We start from the raw sequence: 24,442 nt of genomic DNA, 5'->3' as shown, positions 1-24,442 counted from the left end.
CATGCTCTCTCCTCGACGTCCTGCGGTGGACTGGAAGGGCCTGCGGTGACAGCATTTAGTCAGCTGATGGTCAGGTGACCGTCACCTGACCATCAGCAAACTAAATGACGTCACCGCAGGCCCTTCCAGTACACCGCGGGACGCCGAGGAGAGAGGACGCTGCCGGGAGGAGACCGGGGGCCGCCAGAGAGGCAAATATAAGGGTTTTTTTATTTCTTTTTATTTTTAATTCTTTTTTTTTTTTTTTACTTTAGATGCAGCATTTGAAGTAGAAATTTCCTCTAAGTTGGTCACACAATATAAATCCATGCCAGTTGCATGGATTTATATTGTGTGACCAACTTGTCTCAAGCCCTTTTCCAAGTGATGCTCAAAATCGCTTGGAAAAAGGCTTTAAAAAAAAGCTGAAAAAAAGCATGTAAAATCCGCATGCGTTTTTTTTCTGCCAAGGAGATGCAGAAATGCTCAAATTTCTGCTTCAAATCTGCATCGTGGGCAAATAGCCTAAATGTTCATTTTTTTCCTTACACATTCCATTAATTCCTATGAAACACCTGAAGGGTTAATAAACTTCTTGAATGTGGTTTTGAGGACTTTGAGGGGTGCAGCTTTTAGAATGGTGTCAGGTTTGGGAAATTTCTGTCATACAGGCCCCCAAAGCCACTTCAAATGTGATGTGGTCCCTAAAAAAATGGTTTTGGTTTTGTAAATTTTGTTGGAAAAATGAGAAATTGCTGATCAAATTTTAACCCTTCTAACTCTAACTTCCTAAAAAAAAAATATGTTTCAAAAATTGTGCTGATGTAAACTGCACATGTGGTAATTATTATTTATTAACTATTTGCATGATATAACTCTCTGGTTTAAGGGCATAGCAATTAAAAGTTTGAAAATTGCCAAATTTTCACAAATAAATGCAAGGCATAGTGGAATAAACTTTACCACTATTATGAAGTACAATATGTCAAGAGAAAACAATCTTAGACTCGGTGGGAACCGTCAAAGCGTTCCAGAGTTATTACCTCATAAAATAACACTGTTCAGAATTGTAGAATTTGGTCTGGCCATGAAGGTGAAAACAGGCTTGGGAGGTAAAGCTGGAGAAGAATGGAAGGTGCTCAAGATGGGGAACATTATCCCAGGTTAAGTGGTAGGACCTTTTCTTGCCAGATCAAAATAAAATATTTACTTATTGCATCAAGATCTTTGTTCTCTATCATCATTTCGATGCGGAGTTTGCCTACTTTATACGATCTGGAACACTACAAGGGCCGAGCACCCGATGCAAAGTCGAGCAGCGAGCACTTCCGCTCAACACCAATGACGATGTATTCAATATGACAACCTAATGTTGTCAAATGTGTAGCATCTTTGTGTTCTAAATCCTCGTTATAAAATCCTTGAGATGTTTAGCTTCCAAAATGAGGTCAGTTGTGGGGGGGGTTCCGCTGTTTAGGCACCTTAGGGGCCTCGCAAATGCAACAAGGTGCCCGCGGTCTCTTTCAGCCAAAATGCTCCAAAAATTAAATATTGCGCCTTCCGCTCTGAGCCCTGCCGTTTTTCCAAACGGAACTTTTTGACTACACGTTGGGTATCACCGCTCTCGTAAGAAAGTGGATATCAAACTGTGGGGTCCCACTTATTGGTGTTACCTCTTGCAAAAGTGAGAAATTTGGGGCTAAGGCAAGATTTTTGTGAAAAATGACGTCCTAATGTTATCAAATTCTGTGTTGTACCTGTGGGTTCAAAATGATCACTATACCACTAGATAAAATCTTTCAGGGGGTTGTAGTTTCCAAAATGAGGTCACTTGTGGATGGTTTCCACTGTTTAGGCACATCAGAGGCTCTCCAAACGAAACATGGCGTCCGCTCTTGATTCCTGCCAATTTTGCATTAAAACAGTGCTCCTTCTCTTCCGAGCCCTGCTGTGCGCCCAAACAGTGGTTTTTCCCCACATATGGGGTATCAGCGTGCTCAGGAAAAATTGAACAAAATTTGGTGTCCACTTTCTTCTGTTAACCCTGTGAAAATAAAAAAAATGGGGTCTAAAGTAAAATTTTTGTGAAAAAGTTAAAATGTTCATTTTTTTCTTCCACATTTCTTCAGTTCCTGTGAAGCACCTGGAGGGTTAATAAACTTCTTGAGTGTGGTTTGAGCATCTTGAGGGGTGCAGTTTTTAGAATGGTGTCACTTTGGGGTATTTTCTGTCATAAAGGCCCCTCAAAGTCACTTCGAATGAGATGTGGTCCCTTAAAAAAATGTTTTCGTAAATTTTGTTGGAAAAATGAGAAAATCGCTGGTCAACTTTTAACCCTTATAACTTCCTAAGAAAAATAAATGATGTTACAAAAATTGTGCTGATGTAAAGTAGACATGTGGGAAATGTTATTTATTAAATATTTTGTGTGACATCTCTCTGATTTAAGGACTTAAGAATTCAAAGTTTGAAAACTGCAAAACTGTCGCCAAATTTCCGTTAATTTTCACAAATAAACGGAAGTCATATTGAAGAAATTTTACCAATGTCAGGAAGAACAACATGTCATGAAAAACAGTCTCAGAATCAGTGGGATCCGTTGAAGTGTTCCAGAGTTATTATCTCACTGGTCAGAATTGTAAAATTTGGTTTAATCATTAATCAAAATTGGCTCCGTCACTAAGGGGTTAAAAGGAATCTGTCAGAAGGATTAACTTTCCTATGCAGTCATGAGAACTCTCATCACCTTGCTTGGCCCCGATAAAATAAAAACTTGTACTCACCTACCGTGCCAGCTCTGTCCCTGCGGTGTCGGCACTCGCTCTCCCCGGGGCTCTCATGCGATGTTGTGACACGGGGCTCCACTGTCCCCGCCTTCATACGAATTGAACATGAAGAGAAACTCAGATCAGCTACAGCCCAGACTTCCTCTTCATATTTAATTCGACAGGAGGCAGAGACACTGATTTGGCACCGGCGTCATGTGTCACACAACCGCAAGAGAGCCCCAGGGACAGCAAGTGCTGACACCGTGGGAATAGCGCCAGCACGGGAGGGGAGTATAAGCTCTTATTTTATCAGGTCCAAGCGTAGGGGATGAGAAGGGGTTGTCCTATTACTAGTGGACAACCCCTTTAAGATCTATAGGTGCAGCACCTATATGTCCCATGAGTCTGCCTGCATAGCTTGTTTTAAATGAAAGGGAGCATTACCAGTGTGAGACATGTCATTGCAAGTACATCTTCATCTCTCCTCTCATTGTGCTGTCAGCTCAGATGTACTGCCACTTTCCCCACACTAAAAGACAGGAGATAGAAGATGAATTAGTGCAAGTTGTAATCAGGTACAGGTCTGCAGCAGAGATGTCAACACTATGACAGTGGAGCTGCATATGTATATGTCATGTGACAAAGCTCAGAACTGCTGTACTGTGTTAGTTATCATACACAGCTCTGCGGGGAGATCAGAATGTCAGTCATTACATGTCTCACACTGGAAATTCCCCCCGTTTCATTTAAAACAAGCTCTGCAGGCAGACTCTCCGGTCTATGTCCTGCCCATAGATCTTAACAGCTCATTTACTTTACTTTAAAATGTGGATTTGTCTGGAATAAGATATCCAGGTATCATTTTAATCAACCTTCTATATACATGCCCATATATACAACCTAGAAAGGATGATCCTACTGACATATTATCTTTTAACCCCTTCACAAACTTGTGATTTTCAGTTTTCGTTCTTTGCTCCCCTTCTTCCCACTGCCATAACTTTTTTTATTTTTCCGTCAATATGGCCATTTCAGGGCTTGTTTTTTGCGGGACGAGTTGTACTTTTACATGACAACACTGATTTTACCATATAGTGTACAGAAAAAAGGGAAAAAGTGCGGTGAAATTGAACAAAAAAGTGCAATTCCACAGTACGAGTATGCAGGTACCAAACAGGTATAGGTTCTTTTTTTATTTAAGTAGTGAAAAAAATCCAAAGATTGTATAAAAAAAAAAAAAAATGTTTTTCGAGATCTGGGGGTGGCGAGTGCTTATTTTTTGTGCCTCGAGCTTAAGTTATTATGGATACCATTCTGACTTAGATAGATACAATATTTTGATCGCTTGTTATTTCATTTTATTGCAATGTTGCGATTGTTATAATTCTGGCAGTTTGATTTTTTTTCTCACTACACCGTTAACTGATCAGATTAATTTACTTTATATTTTGATAGCTGCATTCAGAAATGTCTGACCTATACCAAACGTGTATTTTTTTATTATTGTTTTCTTTTGAATAGGGAAAAAGGATAATGATATGAACTTTTATATTTTTGCGCATTTTTTTGGTTCTTGCTTTAACAGTCCTCTTAAGAAACTTGAAGCTGTGATGCTCCCATCGCTTGTGCCACACAGAGCAGGGCTTCAACCTTGCTATGTGTAGCAGAAATTCTCATCTCCTATGAACATGGGCCGGCGTTCATAAGAGATCTGCCAGCATGGGGGTCTTCTGCAGACCCCCAGCTGTCATGCAAACCCATCGCAGCCCCTCGAATATATGACAGGAGCATCAACGGGCAGGTCCTATTAAGCTCTTCCGGCGCGCTCGAGTTAAATGCTGCTGTCAGAGATTGACAGTGGCATTTAACAAGTTAACAGCCTTAACAGCCACGAGTGGATCAAATCAGCTGTCATGTTCCGGGAAAGATGCGGCTCAGCTCCGGAGACCACATCAAAGGGAGGGACACTACCTTTGACGTATGTATATGTCAAAGGTTGTGAAGGGATTGGAAGCCAATGCAAAACACGCATTGGGGCTTTGTGATGAATGGCACCAGTGAGATCCCGCAGAATCCCACCGCTGTCACCACTGAAGGATCCACACCTCGCCACCCACCAGACGTCACAGTTACGTCAGACGGATCACGTGATACTGATCTGCCCTTTGCACCAACGTGACGTTCTATACAGACACCCCCTGTCCACACGGATACAGGAAGGCACCAGGAGTGAGAAGAGGTGACCCACTCAGTCACTGACATGGCATCACATTCGCTCACACCCCTAACATTCTGAGAGGCCCCTTCACTAGCTCCAGTGAAGCAGAACCTTGTCGGCCTGATAGAGCTGCCACCAGTTTCTATTATATATTGGGGCAGAAACCGGCCCCGGGAGCATGAGGATTAAGCCAAACAACAGACGTGTGGGTTTATGGATCGAGATAAAAGAGCAGTCCAAGGTTAAATTATATATTTAATCGCACACTAGACATTCACTATATACATAAGGGTTATCTATATATATAATCGTCTTATCCCGTCTGTCTGTCTGTCTGTCTGTGTGTCTGTCTGTCCAGGAAATCCCGCGTCGCTCATTGGTCCGGCAGCGGCCAATCAGCGCCGGGGGATTTCTAAAAAAAGATGGCGGCCGTTAGCGGCTCATCTGCGGGACGGAGCTGAGCGGCGATGCAGCCGGGAGATGACCGGCGCGAGGCGCTCATCTCCCGGCCGGCAACAGCAGAAGGAACCCGACCGCCGGACCCATCTGCGGGACGGAGATGCAGCCGGGAGATGAGCGGCGCGAGGCGCTCATCTCCCGGCCGGTAGCAGCGAAGGACCTCCATGCGGAAGGGAGGACCGGGGAGCGGCGCTGGGGGTCGGGATACTTCTGCTGCGAGCGCCCGCTATGTCCCGGGTTCTCGCAGCGGAAGTATCCGCACAGGCAGCGCCGCTCCCCGGTCCTCACCAAGATGATTCGATGATTGGTCGCGGTCTTCGGACCCGACCAATCACTGATCTTAGCGCAAAACTTAAATACTATTGTGCTGATTGGTTGCCGACGCTGCCCGCGACCAATCACCGATTTGGGCGCCAAATTTAAATATCGGCCGCGACCAATCACCACAGCGGTGTTTAAATGTGGAGCCAAGATCGGTGATTGGTCGCGGCCGATATTTAAATTTGGCGCCCAAATCGGTGATTGGTCGCGGCCGATATTTAAATTTGGCGCCCAAATCGGTGATTGGTCACGGTCAGCGTCCGCGACCAATCAGCACAATAGTGTTTAACTTTGGCGCCAAGATCAGTCATTGGTCGCGGGCCAAGACAGCGACCAATCACCGATTTGTGCGGCAATTTTAAATAGCGTCCGCGACCAATTGGATGTCAGCGCCGCTGCCTGTCCGGATACTTCCGCTGCAAGAACCAGGGACATGAGCGGGCGCTCGCAGCAGAAGTATCCCGACTCGCAGCGCCGCTCCCCGGTCCTCCCTTCACACCCTAGCCGCTGATGTCCCCACAGTATCTGCATGGTGTTACAAAGGTCCGGAAATTAGTGTTAAAAAACGCTGATTGGTCGCTGGCGCTGCCCGCGACCAATCACCGATTTCGGCGCCAAATTTAAATATCGGCCGCGACCAATCACCGATCTTGGCTCCACATTTAAACACCGCTGTACTGATTGGTCGCGGACGCTATTTAAATGTGCCGCCCAAATCGGTGATTGGTCGCGCACAGCTGCCCGCGACCAATCACCGATTTGGGCGCCACATTTAAATAGCGGCCGCGACCAATCACAGATCTTAGCGCCACATTTAAACACTGCTGTGCTGATTGGTCACGGACGCTGACCGTAACCAATCACCGATTTGGGCGCCACATTTAAACAGCGGCCGCGACCAATCACCGATCTTGCCGCGACATTTAAACACTGCTGTGCTAATTGGTCGCGGACGCCAGCCGCGACCAATCAGCGAGCTTGGCGCCAAACTTAAACAACGCTCTGCTCATTGGTCGCGGACGCCAGATGCGTCCAATCAGCGAGATTGGCGCCAAATTTAAACAACGCTCTGCTGATTGATCGCGGTCGCTGGCCGAGATCAATCAGCAGTATTGGCGCCAAATTTAAACCTCACTCTGCTGATTGGTCGAGGCCGTCAGCCGCGAACAATCAGCGAGATTGGCACCAAATTTAAACAACGCTCTGCTGATTGGTCGCCGGCCGCGACTAATCAGCGATTTTGGTGCCAAATTTAAACACGCTCTCCATTCCTCACTAACACGGTTCGCTGATTGGTCGCGGCCGCCGTCCATGACCAATCAGCGATTTTGGCGCCAAATTTAAACACCGCTCTGCTGACTGGTCGCGGCCGCCATCCGCGACCAATCAGCCAGATTGGCGCCAAATTTAAACAACGCTCTGCTGATTGGTCGCGGTCGCCGGCCTCGACCAATCAGCAGAGCGATGCAGAGCGGGGTTTAAATTTGGCCCCAAAGTCGCTGATTAGTCGCGGCTGACGGCCGCGACCAATCAGCAGAGCGTTGTTTAAATTTTGCGCCAAAATCGCTGATTGGTCGCGGTCGGCGGCCTCGACCAATCAGCAGTATTGGCGCCAAATTTAAACACCGCTCTGCTGATTGGTCGTGACTAATCAGCGATTTTGGTGCCAAATTTAAACACGCTCTCCAGTCCTCACTAACACGGTTCGCTGATTGGTCGCGGCCGCCGCCCGCGACCAATCACCAATATTGCCGCCAAATTTAAACACCGCTTTGCTGATTTGTCGCGGTTGCCGAACGCGACCAATCAGCGATTTTGGCGCAAAATTTAAACACCGCTCTGCTAATTGCGCCCCGTCGGCCGCATACCTATTCTAGAATACCCGATGCATTAGAATCGGGCCACCATCTAGTACATACATAATGGTCAGAGATGCAAACACAATAGTTGTGGTACGAAAGATATAAAGCAGTTATTGAGAGTCAGTTACCAGTCAGATGGAAGGCCTGACTTGCAGGGGAGGGGCTGCCACATGGGAGGCTTGTGGTCCCCTTTGTTGCAGGGCTTCTTCCACACAACGTGTCGTCACGACCTCCCAGGAAAAAAAGACATGGAGCTAGGGCTGCTGGAGCTCTTAACCCCTATGGGTCACGCCCCCTCCTGCCCCCTGTCTGGACCTAAAAACTCCAAAAACTAAAATGAGCTATACTTCCTTAATGGACAGTCCTAGGGAGCCGGTTATGGTGTCATCGAATCCAGCCGGGCCCCAGCTACATGTGAAGACCAAATACAGTGGCCCCAGAGGTTTCCCAAAGGCTGTGCCGTGTACCTCCCTATCCCTGCGCGCTAGACTGTGCTGGAAGCTATGATGACATTCTTCATGTTCGGGTGGTTCCAAAACTCTATTTTGTGTATCACTTGGATGTATCGTATTCCCATAACTCGGTATTGAATTATATTTGTCTGACACAAAGGATATGCCGCATGGCTGCGGTTTACAGGAGGTCTTTCTGAAGCAGCTCCACAGCTGCTGGTGGGGGGGTTTGTCACTCACTGTCCCTCAGCCCCTCCTGCTTGCTGCAAAAGTGTAAGGCTACAGCTGTACACTGTAGATCTGTATAATGCCCCGCCAAACAGGGCACATTGATTGACATGCTATTAGATCTTCAGCATTCTATACAGGCTTGATCAAAGCAAGCAGGTTACTCTACATTCTATGAGTGAGCACTAATGCATTGATTTATTTTGCTACTATTTGTCATTGAGCAGTCATTGCCCTGGTTCTGCCCGGTAATATGCACTTACTTTTCACCACAGCATGTGAACTATTTGGCATCCATTTTTGTACATTTACATTCGGTTCAGTAGACTCTTTACTGCTTTTTCAGTGCACATTACTTCTGGATGCCCTATATTTCAGATGTTATTACTCAAAAGTATGCCCTCTCAAGGAGGACTGTTCCAGGCATTGAGGTTTTGCCTTCCATTGTGTTATATACTAGACTCTTGAGGCATATGAATAGTATAGTATAAGTATATGCATTCTCTCTACTACCATTGACCTGTGTGTTGTCACAAATCCTGTGTCGACACCATTCACCAGATACTAGTTACTGTCGTTCCATGTTATTATGAGATCTACTTTTTAATAGGTTTAATAAAGTTTATACCGTCTTACATGAATTAAGAATTATACTTTTGGTTATTTTATTATTAGTCTTTTACTATCCTCATATTTACTTGCTATGTGATAATATTAAAAACAGAATCATATTTGTATCTTACCTTGCAAATATCTTTCAGAGAGATCACATCAGCAATAAATTCATGCTGCTCTGCCTGTTGACATATTTCCTCAGCAATAGCTTTAGATTGTCCATGCTGTGTCCCATAGAGTAGCAAAAACCTTCGCTTTGGTGCACCACACATTGTATCGAAATCTGTAAATGTGGACACAAAGATGTGGACAGGGGTCAAAATCCATCAAGCCTGGGTTTGTTTGTTTTTTTACCAAAGTCTTGATGAAAAGTCCACTGGAGTTAAGATGTGCAAAATATAAGAGGTGGGTTGCTACTAATGAATTTGGCACATATTTAGGGATGCCTGTGTGTCAAATTAAGAAATGTACTTCTATCATGACCGGGAGTACATTTCTGCTATAACAGATGCCACTTACTAGTGTAAATTACTGTAAATATGCAGGATCTCATTTGGTCATGCCCCTCTGAATACATGTCACCAACTTTTCAGATAAGTGGCAAAGCAGGTGTGAAACACAAAAGTTACACATTCTGTGCTAAATTTGCAAATTTTACACTCAAGTTTTCTGACGTAAAGTGTCTGAAATGCCCCCCCTCGATCTTCATCTATCAACTGGGATGCCATTGCAGCAAACTACAAACTATAGAGACTGTATCGACTATGCCAATATCAAATATAAATTGCATACGTTATTTAATAGATCTCATAGACCCAGGGCCGTACCGGACTGAAAATCAGCCCTGACATTTTAGAGCACACAGGCCCACTTGCTATGAAGTAAATGTGAAATATGTTCATCGACTTGTGGACGAGATGTACTGTATATCACATTTACAGAATAGAAACTGCTGTAAAGCCAGAACAACACTATGTGAAATTTAAAGGGAACCTGTCAGGTGAGATAACGCTATTTACACGTAGATATAGTTTTGATCTGCAGGTTAATAGCGTCTTGAAGGTGCACGACTGCTGAATTAAAGAGAGCGTCACCCGAAGGAAAAAAAAAACTATTTCTCCCAGGAGCCTCCGGCTTTCAGTCATCCAGGCGTGCCCAGAGCAATTATAGTCACTACTCACAGCTCTGAAGCTGTGTGCCCACGATGCATTTTTTAAGCGTTTCCGCAGCGGCAAAAACGCTGCGGAAACACATTAAACACGCTTGGTAGAAGGGCTGCAATGTTCCCCAATGATAATCCGCATGTGCTGTGCACATGCTGCGGAAATTACCGCTGCGGATTATCATTGCGGAAAAATCCGCAGCACTAACAATTATTTTGCGGAAGCGCAGCGTTTTCGCCGCCATAGACTTGCATTGAGCCACTTCAAATCCGCAAATATGTAAAACTACTTGCGGAATTGAAGCGCATTTGCTGCGATTTTGGAACACAAGACCGCAGCAAATGGGAAGTGACCTCATGCCGGGGCGTTCCAGCCATCCCAGACCATCCCACAAATCAAGGAAGACAAGAATCCCATACCATTCCCGTCTTCCTGGATCATGGCTGAGCATCTGGGGTGGTACAAAAGGATGGACCTGAATGCCCTGGTCATGATTAGTGTGGTGTCTGCGGGTGCTCTGTGCGGTGTCTCCGTGCAGGCAGACATAGGCCGACGTGACACTACTACTCCCATTGGTCTATGTCTGTCCCCCGTCCACTAGTGCCAGCAGGATCAGCTCGATGGGAGCAGTAGTTCCCATCAGCTTGATCCTGCTGTTAAAATTGCCCTAATGTGTCCTTTAAACTGCCCCCATATGTTAATTTTTGGCCCCCATATGTTTATATTTTGCCCCTATATCTTTTTTTTATTTTTTTTTATGCCCCCATATTTTTTTTGATTTTACTTATTTATTTTAATTTTATTTTTTTAATTTACAGTCCCCATTTTTTTTTTTGGTCCACAATAAATTTAAAAATACATTTCATGGGTGGCCAGTGGTTGCCTAAAATAAATTTAGCTTATACATTACCTGTCCCTGCCGATCGCCACCTAAAATAAAGTAAAAAATAAAAAACTACACCTATACTCACCAAGACACCTAATTCCCTCGAAACCATCGATCTCCTGTAATAAAATATAAAATAAACCACAACCTAGCCTTAACCCCTCCGTAGTAGTCCACGAGTGTCCCACGAAGATCTCCAGTTTAGAGCAGCCACATAAAATGTGACCGCTCTAAACCACTCCCGCCGCTACAATGACGGGGCCGTAAAGCAGCCCCGTCATTGCATAAGTGAGTTCACCGGAGTTCAGCTAGCGCTGCTCCGGTGAGCTCCTTTACGGCCCCGCTGACCGTGAGAAATTCCCACGGTACAGCAGGGCCATAAAGGAGGTCACCGGAGCTGCGCTGACTGAATGCACTCCGGTGACCTCAGTCAGTGGCTCACGCTGCCGGGAGCGGACGTGTTCCCTACAGTGTGAGCTTACAGCAGCGATGACCGCTGTCACATCTCCAGATGTGACAGCTGTGCATGGGAGATCATCGCAGGAACGTGGACAGGTAATTTTTTTTTTTTTTTAGTAAATTAATAATTAAATAAAATTGTGTCGTTTATTTCAAATAATTTTCTTCTGGGTCTAGTGTGGTTTTTTTTTTCTTTTTTAACTCTTTGTAGGTTAGTAATGGGGGTGTCTTATAGACGCCCCTCATTACTAACCTGGGCTTAATGGCAGCTGGCGCTGACATGAACCCCACCACTATTACCCCCTGCCACCAGACCAGGGCAGCATGGAAGAGCGAGGCTAAGTGCCAGATTTGGCGCACAAATATGATGCGCCAAATCTGGGGTGGCTGAGGGCTGATATTATAGCCTGGGAGGGGGCCTATAACCATGACCCCTTTCTAGGCTATTAATATCAGGTCGCAGCTGCAAGCCTAGCCTTTGCTGGCTCCAATTTATAGGGGGACCCTATATATTTTTTTGAGGGGGGTCCCCTTGTAGAATGGGCAGTAAAGGCTAAGCTAACTGCTGCAGCCTGATATTAATAGTCTAGAGAGGGGCCATGATCCTTGGCTAGTATAGACTATAACATCAGCCCTCATCCGTCTGATTTCCCTCTGCTGGTTATTAAAAATACGCGTGAGCCCACCCAATTTTTTTTATTTTTTAAGCTCAAACAGGGATAATTTACTTACATCAAGCATACTAAACAGGTAGAAATAGACAAATGCTCTTGTCTTTTTGGAAGAAAATGAGACCTCGCTGAGCTTAAGTGCTGGGAGCAGTTAAAGGCCAAGGGAAACCGTGAAGAGAAATCATTTCTTGTAATACTCGGGCCTTAAATAATACTTATTGAACACCATGTTTTAAAATACAAGGCCTGCTTAATACTTCCAAAATGGTGAATAGGGGTTTGACTAGGAAATTACATCATATTGGCCCTTTTTTTTTTTCACTAACTTTATTTGGCTTCAAAAACACATGAAAAAACGCACATAGAATCCGCATGCAAGGAGATGCAGAAATGGTCAGGAAAATTTCTGCTTCATTTCTGCATCGTGGGCACACAGCCTGAGGGTGGCACCGAGGATGGCAGCTGTAATTACTGTGACTGACAGCCGACTTTGCACTGATGAACAGCCACCTGTCAGTCAAGGAAAGAATGTGGCGAGCAGGAACCAGCCTCATGCCCGAATGTGACCTCACTATAGGGGCGGGGCTGGTCTCTGCTCCCCCTGTACTCCCCCTACAATGTTCACTGACAGTGTGCTCTGTTGCCGACTCCTCACTTCTAAATTACAGCTGGCAAGGAAGTGCTTTGTCACTGTGCACTGAGAAGAAAATTGCAGTGACAAGGTCCCACTGAGCATACATCATAATTGACAAGCGGCACATGCTCAGTGAAACAGGGACTAGCCCAGCCCCTGAAACGGATGTCACTGATGACGCTTTGCTTCAGGGTGAGGACAGAGGCTGTGGCAGTGACTATAGCATCTGATGAAGTCTTGTTTCAGTTTCCCAGCATGCACTTGGGGTTCTCAAACAAAGAATCATCAAAAGAGAAAAAGGTAAATGCAAAACGCAGTTAGATTAGAGATGGAAAGATAGGGAGTTTTTATTAAAGCATGTTAGAGAAGCTATTTCATTATTACAATAAATAGTCATTTAGGATGAAAATCATTACTAGTTTCAGACCACCCCTTTAAAGGTGCATCGAATGCACCTAAATGTACCAATAAAAGGGAACCTGTCAGCTGCCCTAACCACCAAAACGGAATTGAATCCTTTTTCTACATTTTCATTAGCCCTGTTTTGTTGCTTAGTGATTGACGATAAATGTAAAATAAAAGGGGTGCACGCATGTGGGGTTGATGCACGCGTCTTCTTCCGCAAAGTGTGTCTTCGTCGCCAAGTGTGGGCAGTTACTTCAGAGGCACTGGACTAACACCCGTCTTTTTCTCTCTCCACACAGGTACAATACCTCAGCTTGCTGTCTGTCATGTGCTGCTACTCCCCCTTGAACTCACACTTTGACTGCTTACTCTCTTTTAACCATGTTTGGCTTGTTTTCACTCTCACCCCCATAATCCTTCACTTTCTACTAACCCCCTAATCCCTACACCTAGTAATGAACTTTTCATCTTTCCCTCCATACTCCCCACCCACCTCACCTCCTCCTCAGATCTAGTCCTCAAGATTCAATCTTGTGTCTCTAAGCACAGACAGCCACCTCATGCTCTCTTCTGCTCCTACCTTATAACACTTTATCTGCTCCTCCTCACTGCTGGCCATAGCTCTCCAAATCCTGGTCCTCCTCACCACATCCCCCCAGTCACTTCCACCTCCTATCCACGATCTGTCACAAACTCTCGCAACCTCTCTAACCTTATTAACATTCACCCAGCCCCCACTTCCCCAGTCGCACTAACAGGAACTCTATGGAAAGCTCGCTCCGTCTGTAACAAACTTTCCTACATTCATGATCTTTTCATTACTAACAAACTTTCCTTCCTTGCCATCACTGAAACCTGGTTCACCCCTCCTGATACAGCTTTTCCAGCTGCACTCCCATACGGTGGATTCCACCTTTCCCACACCCCCCGCCCCAGCAGCAAACATGGTGGAGAAGTAGGCTTTCTCCTGTCTGATTCCTGTGCCTTCACCCAAATGCCACTACCGCCCTGCGTTACTCTCCCTTCTTTAGAAGTGCACTGTGTGCGCATCTACTCCCCCTCCAATCTCCAACTGGCTGTCATTTACCATCCCCCAGGGTCAGCCACCACCTTTCTCAACCATTTCACCACCTAGCTACGTCACTTCCTTTCCACGGACATCCCCACTATCATCATGGGTGACTTCAACATCTCCATTGACACCTCCCACTCATCTGTCTCTAAGCTTCTATCCCTCACTTTCTCCTTCGGTCTTGCTCAGTGGTCTTCCACAGCCACTCACAAAGATGGCCACACACTGGACCTCATCTTCACCCGACTCTGTTCCCTATCTAACCTCTCTAAATCACCCCTCCCTCTTTCTGACCACAACCTACTTACATTCTCTTGCCTCTCCTCTCCAGGTCTACAAACCGCACGCCACAAACTTGCACACCCTCGCAGAAATCTCAAACACCTTGACCTACACTCACTCTCTGAATCCCTCCTCCCTCTTACAGACATAAGTTCCTTACATGATGCAGACGTTGATGCTGCTTTATGTAACACCACAACAGCTGCAGCTCTCGATTCGGTCGCCCCTCTCACACACCAAAGCTCGCACAACCAATAGGCAACCCTAGCACACCAACCGGACTAAATAACTGCGACGGGCCTCCAGGGTTGCTGAGCGGAGATGGAAAAGGTCCGGCTCCAATGAGCACTTCATCGTATTCAAACAATCCCTCACCATTTTCAAGTCCACACTCACTGCAGAAAAACACTTCTTATCTCTCATGTCCTCCCTGTCTCACAACCCTAAACAGCAATTTAACACTTTCAATGCTCTCTTCCGTCCCCCAGAACCTCCTCCCTCTCCTCTCAGCCACAGACTTTGCCTCATTCTTCAAGCAGAAGATTGACACCTTCAGACAAAGCATTTGCCTTAAGTCCCCACAGTCCCTCCTCATATCTACCCAACCTTCCTCCTCCAAAACCAGCTTCTCCACCATTACAGAAGATCAAGTTTCCGCTTTACTCTCCAAATAACACCTCACCACCTGTGAACTCGACCCAACCCGGTCCCACCTAATCCCTAACCTTTCCACAGTCTTCATCCCAACCCTAAACCCACCTCTTCAACCTGTCACTAACAACTGGCATCTTCCCCTCATGTTTCAAACATGCCTCAATCACACCCATCCTCAAAAAGCCCTCCCTTGACCCATCCGCTCTATCTAGCTATCGCCCCATATCACTCCTCCCCTATGCCTCAAAACTACTGGAACACCACGTCCATGTTGAACTGTCCTCCCACCCCTCCTCCAGCTCCCTCTTTGACCGCTTACAGTCAGGCTTCCGACCGCACCATTCTACTGAAACTGCCCTGACTAAAGTCACCATTGACCTACTAACTGCCAAATTCAAGCGTCACAACTCTGTCCCCCTCCTCCTGGACCTGTCATCTGCCTTTGACACAGTGGACCATTCCCTCTTACTACAGACTCTCTTCTCTTGGCATCACAGACTTGGCCCTATCTTGGATCTCTTCATACCTGACAGGACATTCAGTGCCTCCCACTCACACACCACCTCCTCATCTCGCCCCCTATCTGTCGGGTGCCCCCCAAGGTTCAGTCCTAGGGCCCCTGCTCTTCTCTTTCTACATCTTTGGCCTGGGACAGCTCAGAGTCTCACGGCTTTCAGTATCACTTATATACTGATGACACACTGATCTCTCTCTCTGGACCAGATATCTCCTACTTACTAACCAGAATCCCACAATGTCTGTCCGCTATTTCATCTTTCTTGTCTGCCAGATTTTTAAAGCTTAACATGGACAAAAGTGAATTCATCATCTTTCCCCCACCTACTGACCTATCCATCAAAGTTAATGACTGCCCACTCTCCCCAGTAACACAAGCTCGCTGCCTTGGTGTAACCCTGGACTCTGATCTCTCCTTCAAACCACATATCCAAGACCTCTCGACTTTCTGCCAACTCAAAAATATCTCTCGGATCCACACTTTCCTCAGCAAAGACTCTGCAAAAACACTACTGCATGCCCTCATTATCTCCCGCCTTGACTACTGCAACCTCCTGCTCTGTGGCCTCCCTTATAACACTCTAGCACCCCTTCAATCTATCCTAAACTCTGCTGCCCAGCTAATCCACCTGTCCTCTTGCTATTCCCTGGCCTCTCCTCTCTGTCAATCCCTTCACTGGCTCCCCATTGCCCAGAGACTCCAGTTGAAGACCATAACCTGGCATACATAGCCATCCACAACCTGTCTCCTCCATACATCTGTGACCTAGTCTCCCGATACTTACCTGCATGCAACCTCCAATCCTCACAAGATCTCCTTCTCTACACCCCTCTTATCTCCTCTTCCCACAATCACATACAAGACTTCTCCCGCGCATCCCCCCTACTCTTGAACGCTCTACCCCAACATATCAGACTCTCGCCTACCATGGAAACCTTCAAAAGGAACCTTAAGACCCACCTCTTCCGACCAGCGTACAACCTGCAGTAACTACCGAAGCCCGCCGTCTCTCTACCCAGGAAGTGGAGACTGCTCTAGTTGAATGAGCTTTTAAAACCTCAGGGGGAAGGGGGTTTTCCTTGTGCTGCATAGGCCAGGCCTATCGTGGATCTTATACACCTTGCTATTGTTAATTTAGATGCTTTTCTCCCTTTATTTCTACCACCATATTGGATAAACAAATTGGAGTCCCGTATCCAATCCTGGGTAGCTGCTAAATAATAAATGACCGTCTGTCTGACGTCCATTAGAGTGGAAAAAATGCTCTTACTGGTTATCGGGATGCTGACAAAACGAGGGCAGGACAACCTCTTTATTTATATTTGTAGTAGACACTACTTTGGGAAGAAAGGCCAGATCAAATCTGAAGACTTGTAGATAAGGATCGCTGATGGACAATGCTTGCAACTCTCCAATTCTCTTACCGGGGGTGACGGCCACTAAGAAACCCATTTTAAAAGGAAAGTCTGTTCACATCACTAATAGGATATTCTATATATCCCTATGAAGCTATGACTAAGGGCGCTGGGATGCCAGAAAGGCGTCAGGTTTTTATACTTTTTGGACTCCATGTTTTTAATGAATCTTCAATAAAGCAGAAAATAATTTTTATTCATTGTTGGATGGATGTGCCGCTTATTTTCCTTTCCTCTAATTCACTCTTCTCCACGCCCATGGGAGTGGAGAAGAGTGAATATTCATACTCTCTAATAGCAGGCACAGACGATTGCTGAGCTACAGCAGGAAGCCGGAGGCAGCGATTGACAGCGTGAGATATTAAAGAAAATGAATATTCAATCCTCTCCACTCCCATGGGTGTGGAGAAGAGTGAATATTCATTTTCTTTAGCAGCGGGCACACGTGGTAGCTGTAGCAGCCAGCTACTACCTATGCACCGCTCCTCCACCGACGTAACCGTCCTCTCCCCCACCTTCCATAGCCGGAATGTAAGTATATTACTCAAGTATAAGGCAAGGGGGGCTTTTTCAGCATACAAAATGTGCTAAAAGTTGGCTTATGCACCAGTATACACTACCGTTCAAATGTTTGGGGTCATTTAGAAATGTAATTATTCTTCAAAGAAAAGCACATTTTTTTTTCAATGAAGCTAACATTAAAAGAATCAGAAATACACTCTATACATTGCTAAATGTGGTAAATGACTATTCTAGCTGCAAACGTCTTGTTATACCAATATCTACATAGGTGTATAGAGGCCCATTTCCAACAACCACCACTCCAGTGTTTTAATGGTACATTGTGTTTGCTAACTGGGTAAGAAGGCTAATGGATGTTTAGAAAACCCTTGCACAAGCATGAAAGCTCAGCTGAAAACGATTTGGCTGATTTGAGAAGCTATAGAATTTTGACCTTCATTTGAGCTAGCTGAGAGTCTGGAGCATTACATTTGTTTGTTCTATGAAAATCTCAAAATGGCCAGAAAAAGAGAATAGTGTTGAGCGAGCACTAAAATGCTCGGGTGCTTGAAGCTCGGGCCGAGCTCACCGTGATACTCGGGTGTTCGACCCGAGCAACAATCCCAGTGTTAGTCTATGGGAAACCCGAGCATTTTTGCGGCGGCACCCCCGGCAGTCTGTAGAAAGACTAAAGAGTGCCCAAAACGATAGTGACAGTGCTCAAATGACATGGGGACAGCATGGGCATCGCCCCAGGAAGCATTTCTGACTCCCAGGTCCCTGCTGTCAACAACGTGGTCAGAGGTATTAAGCCACTTTTACGGGCTCACAATAAAACGTTTAAAAATGAAACTGAAACTGTTTTCCTGTGATATATGTTAAGGAACATCCTTTCCAGGGTAAAGACTTGTGTATAAGGTAAAATAAATAACCAAAAACAGAAATACTCCTCCACACCTTGGGCTATGTTCACAAGTAGCATTTTTTATGAGTTTTTGCACTTTTGTATTGCTTTCAACCGTGACAAATTCATTCACCGGGAAATGTCATTTTAACATTTTACAACCTTATCTGGCCATGTGCTGTGTGACACATGCATGCAGTGCTGAAAAGACATGGGAACAGAATGGGGAAGACCCCTGGAAGCATCTCAGACACCCAGGTCACTGCCTAAAAGTGTGCCCATCAGAAGTGATCCTTGCTGCATCAGAAGATGCAAACTTGCAACTATCCCCATGCAAATCCTTGTCCCAGGGCAGTGTTCAATTGTACCACCCCCATTCCTTGCAATGCAAGCGCAAATATGCAGCCAACCACCCACCCACCCACCCGCAGGCTGCAATACCATACTGCTAGCTTGCACTTGAAATATGGGCCTTTTAGTTTGGAGGAGGCCGAAGCTGGCCACTACCTCATGGCTGCGTCGGCGGCGAGGTCTCCATTCTCAGTCCCCAGCCGCCACTATTTGTCCCGGTAACCTTCCCCACACTTTTCTTAGCCTGGCCTGCTTTAGGGCAGCATTGGACGAGCCCACCAAACAACCAGAGACTCCTTTGGTGGGCCCTGGCTTCTCCATCAGGGGAGTTGAGAGTGCCAAGGTGAGGAGCAGGATGATGATGATAGAAGTTAGCATCTGCTTTGTTTTCTTGGAATGCAAGCGTAAGTGTGCAGCCTGCCACCCACCCACCCCCAGGCTGCAATACCATACTGCTTGCTTGCACTTGAAATTGGGCCTTTTAGGCATGTGGAGACGGAATCTGGCCACCATGTCATGGCTGCGTAGGCGGCCTGGTGTCCATACTCAGTCCCCAGCCGCCCAGCGGCCGGGTGTCCATACTCAGTCCCCAGCCGCCCCTATTTGTCCCGGTGCGCCTTATACACAAGCGCGCATACCAAAACATTACCTATGCCCTCCCCAGTGCATTTAGTGGGAAGGACAGCCTAACCACAAACACGTGGACAAGTGAATGTGGCCAGGGATGGTCCATCTCACTGATGCCTTCACACTGAGTTAATATTGTGGAAGCCGGGACACAGTTTGACACTGGGATGCAACACGTCCTCCAGACATAGAGGATTTCGGGTACTGGGTCAATCAGGCTTCAACACAAAGTTCAGAAGGTAGACAACAGCAGTGGTCGGCCTCCTACACAACGAGTAAATTATTCATGATCATGAGGCCATCCATCTCCTTAGCTTTCTGTTCCTTGGAATGCAAGCGCATGTATGTAGTGACGGCTAGGCCTGAGGTGGTCAGCATTCTGGCGCATATCCTACCTCCTCCGAGGATTGCTGGATGTTTTCCTGCTACTATCCCAGTTCTATGACTCCCGTTAAAACAAAGCTTCAGGTGATGAATGATGGATGAGGTGGTGGCAAAGGAGAAAGAGCAGGAGGAACAAGGACCATTCACATCAATATCAGGCCAGTCAACCACACACGTCTTGTAGGATATGTTTCTGTACCAAAAGGAGCGGTTCGGCTACACACTTATAGGGCATGTAGTGAGTGCAATGACTACCAAAAATTTCAAGGCACTCCAATGCACCTTGGAAGTGACATGGAGGTCAGAGGGCCTTAACTAAACCATTTATTCCATTTATAGCAACTTGGTCTCCTGTACACTGTTGGCCTAAGCAGTGAATGGAAGGCTTTCCAAAAATTATGATTAACTGCAATACCCCTTGAAACAGACGTGGATTACAGCATACTAAAAACCTTCTACCCATTATTGGGGAGTGGGTCTCCGTTAATGTTCGCCTATGCATTGAAAAGCAAAAGCTGACTAAAATTAGGAGGAAATGCAATGCCCGTTGGAAGTGTCGTGGAGATTAGAGGTAATTAAAACAACATTTCAATGCCCCTTGGAAGAGCTGTGGAGTTCAGAGTGGTTTAACAAGACAGTTTTAATGCCCCTTGGAAGAGACGAGGAGGTCACAGTAGCTTAACAAGATGGTTTTAATGCCCCTTGGAAGAGACTTGGAGGTCCCAATGGAATAAAAAGACAATATCAATGCCCCTTGGAAGAGTGGTGGAGGTCCCAGTGGAATAAAAAGACAATATCAATGCCCCTTGGAAGAGTGGTGGAGGTTACAGTGGAATAAAAAGACAATATCAATGCCCCTTGGAAGAGTGGTGGAGGTCCCAGTGGAATAGAAAGACAATATCAATGCCCCTTGGAAGAGTGGTGGAGGTCACAGTAGCTTAACAAGACGATTTTAATGCCCCTTACAAGAGCCATGCAGTACAGCATATTAAAAACATTATTCCCATTATTGGGGAGTGGGTCTCCCATAGTCTTTGCCTATGCCTTCCAAGCAAAAGCTGCCAAAAATTAGGACGGAGGAACTTGCAATGCTGGCAACACAGACCACGGTCACAATGGTGGTATAGTGGTGGTGGAGGCTGAGGATAAGGAGAAGAGCAAAAAACAGCCGAAATGAGGAAGCGTATACCCATGTGTGGGTGTGAAGCAGTGCATGGGAATACACCTCCAGAAATAACACAGTGGATTTGACTTTATGTTACTCAGCTGTCATTTGGTGGTGATGAGGAGTCTGGCCCAATCCAGCCCTTGTTCATTTTGATAAGGGTCAGCCTGTCAGCATTGTCAGTTGACAGGCGAGTGCGCTTATCAGTTATAATTCCCCCAGCGGCACTAAAAAAACGCTCCGATAATACGCTAGTGGCAGGGCAGGAGATGGCCTCCAAGGCGTACAGAGCGAGTTCATTCCAAATGTCCAGCTTGGATACCCAATAATTAAAAGGCACAGAGGAATCACGGTGGACGCTGGTACGGTCGGCAAGGTACTCCCTCACCATCTTTTGAAACTTTCCACTCCTTGTGAGAGTACCCCACGCCTCAGGACCTGTAAGCTGGGCGGGTCTCAGAAAACTGTCCCAGAACGTTGACAGTGTTCCCCTGCCTCTGCTGGATTGGAGTTGCGTCTCTCTCGCCTGTATGCCTTGGTTGGGCAACGAACTGTGACCTCTGCCGCTAGCGTGTTCAGATGGGAATTTTTTTTTAACAGTTCTGCAGCAAGGGCCTTCCGGTACTGCCCCATTTTTGTAGACCTCTCCACCTCAGGAATAAGAGAGTGAAAGTTCTCCTTGTAGCGGGGGTCTAAAAGTGTCACCAACCAGTAATGACTGTCACCCAACATTTTGACAACGCGAGGGTCACGGTTAAGGCAGCGTAACAAAGTCAGCCATGCATGCCAGACTGGTAACGGGCAAGACTTCCGTGTCCTCACCAAGATGACGACTGACCATGCTCTCCTCCTCCTCCCTTTCCTCAGGCCACCCACGCTGAACCGACGGTATGACAGTTGTACAGGTACTACCGTCTACAGCACATGATACCAGCTCCTGTTCCTCCTCCTCTCCCTCATTGTCCCCCAATGCACGTTGGGATGAGATGAGGCTGGGCTGTGTGCAATCGCCCGCTACGGCTTCTTGATCCATCTCATCATACTCTGGCTGCAATGCCTCCTCTTTAATTCTCTGTAGAGAGTGTTGCAAAAGACAGACAAGTGGGATGCTGACGCTAATGATGGCCACTCACCATCCTGGTGGACTCCTCAAAGTTTGTCAGGATGGTACATATGTCAGATATCCAGGTCTACTCCTGAGGTCTTATGTGTGGAGTCTGAACTGAATACCGACGGCCTTGTTGATGCTGATACTCCACAACTGCTCTCTTCTGCTCACAAATCCTTTGCAACATGTGGAGGGTAGAGTTCCAATGTGTGGGGACATCACACACCAGTCGGTGTGCCGGAAGCTGCAAACGCTGCTGCAACACAGCAAGGGCAGCAGAAGCTGTAGCCGACTTCCGAAAATGAGCTTACAGGCGGCGTACTTTGACGAGCAGATCTGGCAACTCAGGGTATGATTTAAGAAACCGCTGAACCATGAGGTTAAGTACATGAGCCAGGCATGGTATGTGTGTGATCTCTCCTCAGGGCCGCCACCAGGTTACAGCCAATGTCACACACGACCATGCCTGGATGCAGGTTCAGCGGTCTCAGACACAGATCTGCCTGCTCTTTCACAGCTGTCCACAACTCACAAGCAGTGTGAGTTTTATCACCTAAGCTTATGAGTTTCAGCACAGCCTGTTGCCGCTTGGCTGAGGCAGTACTGCAGTGCTTCCAGCATGTAACTGATGTGGTGATATCTGAGATGGAGGCTGAACATGAGGAGGATGATGCGCAGGAGCTGTACACTGTGGGGGCAACTCTGACTGACATAGGGCCCGCAATCCTCGGTGTGGGGAGGATGTGTTCCGTCCCAAGGTCCGACTGGGTCCCGGCTTCCACTATGTTTACCCAGTGTGCCGTCAGGGAGATGTACCGTCCCTGGCCACAAGCACTCGTCCACGTGTCCGTTGTCAGGTGGACTCTCCCAGTAACTGCGTTGTTGAGGGCACGGCCGATGTTTTGGGACACGTGCTTGTGTAGTGCGGGGATGGCACACCGGGCAAAATAGTGTCGGCTGGGGACTGAGTACCGAGGGACGGCCACCGCCATAAGGTTGCGGAAGGATTCCATCTCCACCAGCCTAAAAGGCAGCATTTCCAACGCAAGCAGTCGTGAAATGTGCGAATTTAGGACTGTGGCCTGTGGGGCGTTGGCTGCGAATTTGCACTTTCGTTCAAAGGTCTGGGATATGGACAATTGAACGCTGCGGTGGGAAGGGGAAGTTGATGCTGTTTCTTGAGAAACTGCCATAACAAATAAAGACAGAGGAGGGGGCATCTTTGCATGCAGTATGGACAGGGGATTGCCTTGCACGCACAACAGGGGGTTCTCTTACACGCACAACAGCGGAAGAAGCAGTGGTGACACCCGCTGACACTTGTCGTGGACCCTGAGGTTCGCCCCACAAAGTTGGGTGCTTTGCTGACATGTGCCTGATCATGCTGGTGGTGGTCAGTCTGGTAGTTTTGTCACCCCTGCTGATGCTGGCCTGGCAGGTACAAATGGCCTTTTTGGGGTTATCAGCAGAGTCTTTAAAAAAATTCCAGACTCTGGAAGACCTACCGGTTGTACTGGCAACGTCCCTCGTTTTGGTGTTAAGGGGAGCGGTTGCCTGCCTTCTGTCTGCGGCCACCACACTGCTTCTTCTTGCCTGTTGGAGTACTCTGCCTTCCTCCCCCTGTGTGCTGCTGGCCTCGCTCTGCGTGTCCTCCTGCCACGTTGGGTCAGTTATTAGATCATCCACACCTCCTGCTCTTCTACTTCCGCACCACGGTCCTTCTCCTCACTTCATGGCAATTGTGTCTCGTCATCGTCCACCTCTTGTGACAAATTGCCAGCGTCACCTTCCTGTAGCCGTGGCTGTTCAAATATTTGGCCATCGCTAGATGGGATCTCCTCTTCTACCACTTCAAGCGGAGCAGGCGAGGGGCCCAAATATGGAAATGGACCAGTGAACAGCTCTTCAGAGTGTCCAACTATGGGATCAGTTGCTGTCTGACGACACTCGGCATGGTGGGAGGAAGGAGCATCAGGGTGAGGAGGAGTATGCGGTCGATACTCACGGCTACTAAGACTTGACCGTGTGGAAGACACACCAGAGGTGGTGGTGCCCAGGTGACTGGAAGTATTATCTGCTATCCAATTAATAACCTGTTCACACTGATCAGTTCGTAATAGTGGTGTTGTTGTGTGCTTCCCTAGTAATTCGGTCAAGAAGTGGGAGAGAGAAGATGTAGCTGTTGGTTGTGGCACATTTTCACCTTGGCCACGGCCCCGTCCTCTGCACGCACCATCACCAGAACGTCCAGTTCCACGTCCCTTGCCACGTGCCTTGCCCATTGTAAATGAAGTAAAATAGCTTACACTCGCACTATCAATGGCAAAAGGGTAATAAAAAGG

At 46.8% G+C, this 24,442-nt stretch overlaps 1 protein-coding gene across 4 annotated transcripts in view; it reads right to left on the bottom strand.

Annotated features, from left to right (window-relative positions):
- MTRR (5-methyltetrahydrofolate-homocysteine methyltransferase reductase) overlaps positions 1–24,442 on the bottom strand; it is a 432,636-nt gene that overhangs the window by 368,587 nt on the left and 39,607 nt on the right. For 3 of the 4 annotated variants that reach the window (XM_073678384.1, XM_073678385.1, XM_073678386.1), the window contains one exon: positions 9,031–9,185. In XM_073678384.1, the coding sequence (XP_073534485.1) occupies positions 9,031–9,185 (155 nt within the window). Of the gene's footprint in view, positions 1–3,191; positions 3,277–9,030; positions 9,186–24,442 lie in introns of those variants that run through there. The other variant, XM_073678387.1, reaches the window with a different exon arrangement.

This window comes from Phyllobates terribilis, unplaced genomic scaffold (genome assembly GCF_046119375.1).
Source record: "Phyllobates terribilis strain yellow unplaced genomic scaffold, ASM4611937v1 Scaffold_4__5_contigs__length_816908805, whole genome shotgun sequence".
NCBI classification, from domain to species: domain Eukaryota; kingdom Metazoa; phylum Chordata; class Amphibia; order Anura; family Dendrobatidae; genus Phyllobates; species Phyllobates terribilis.
Note: the sequence above shows the minus strand (reverse complement) of the source record. Positions and strands in the feature narration are given on the sequence as shown.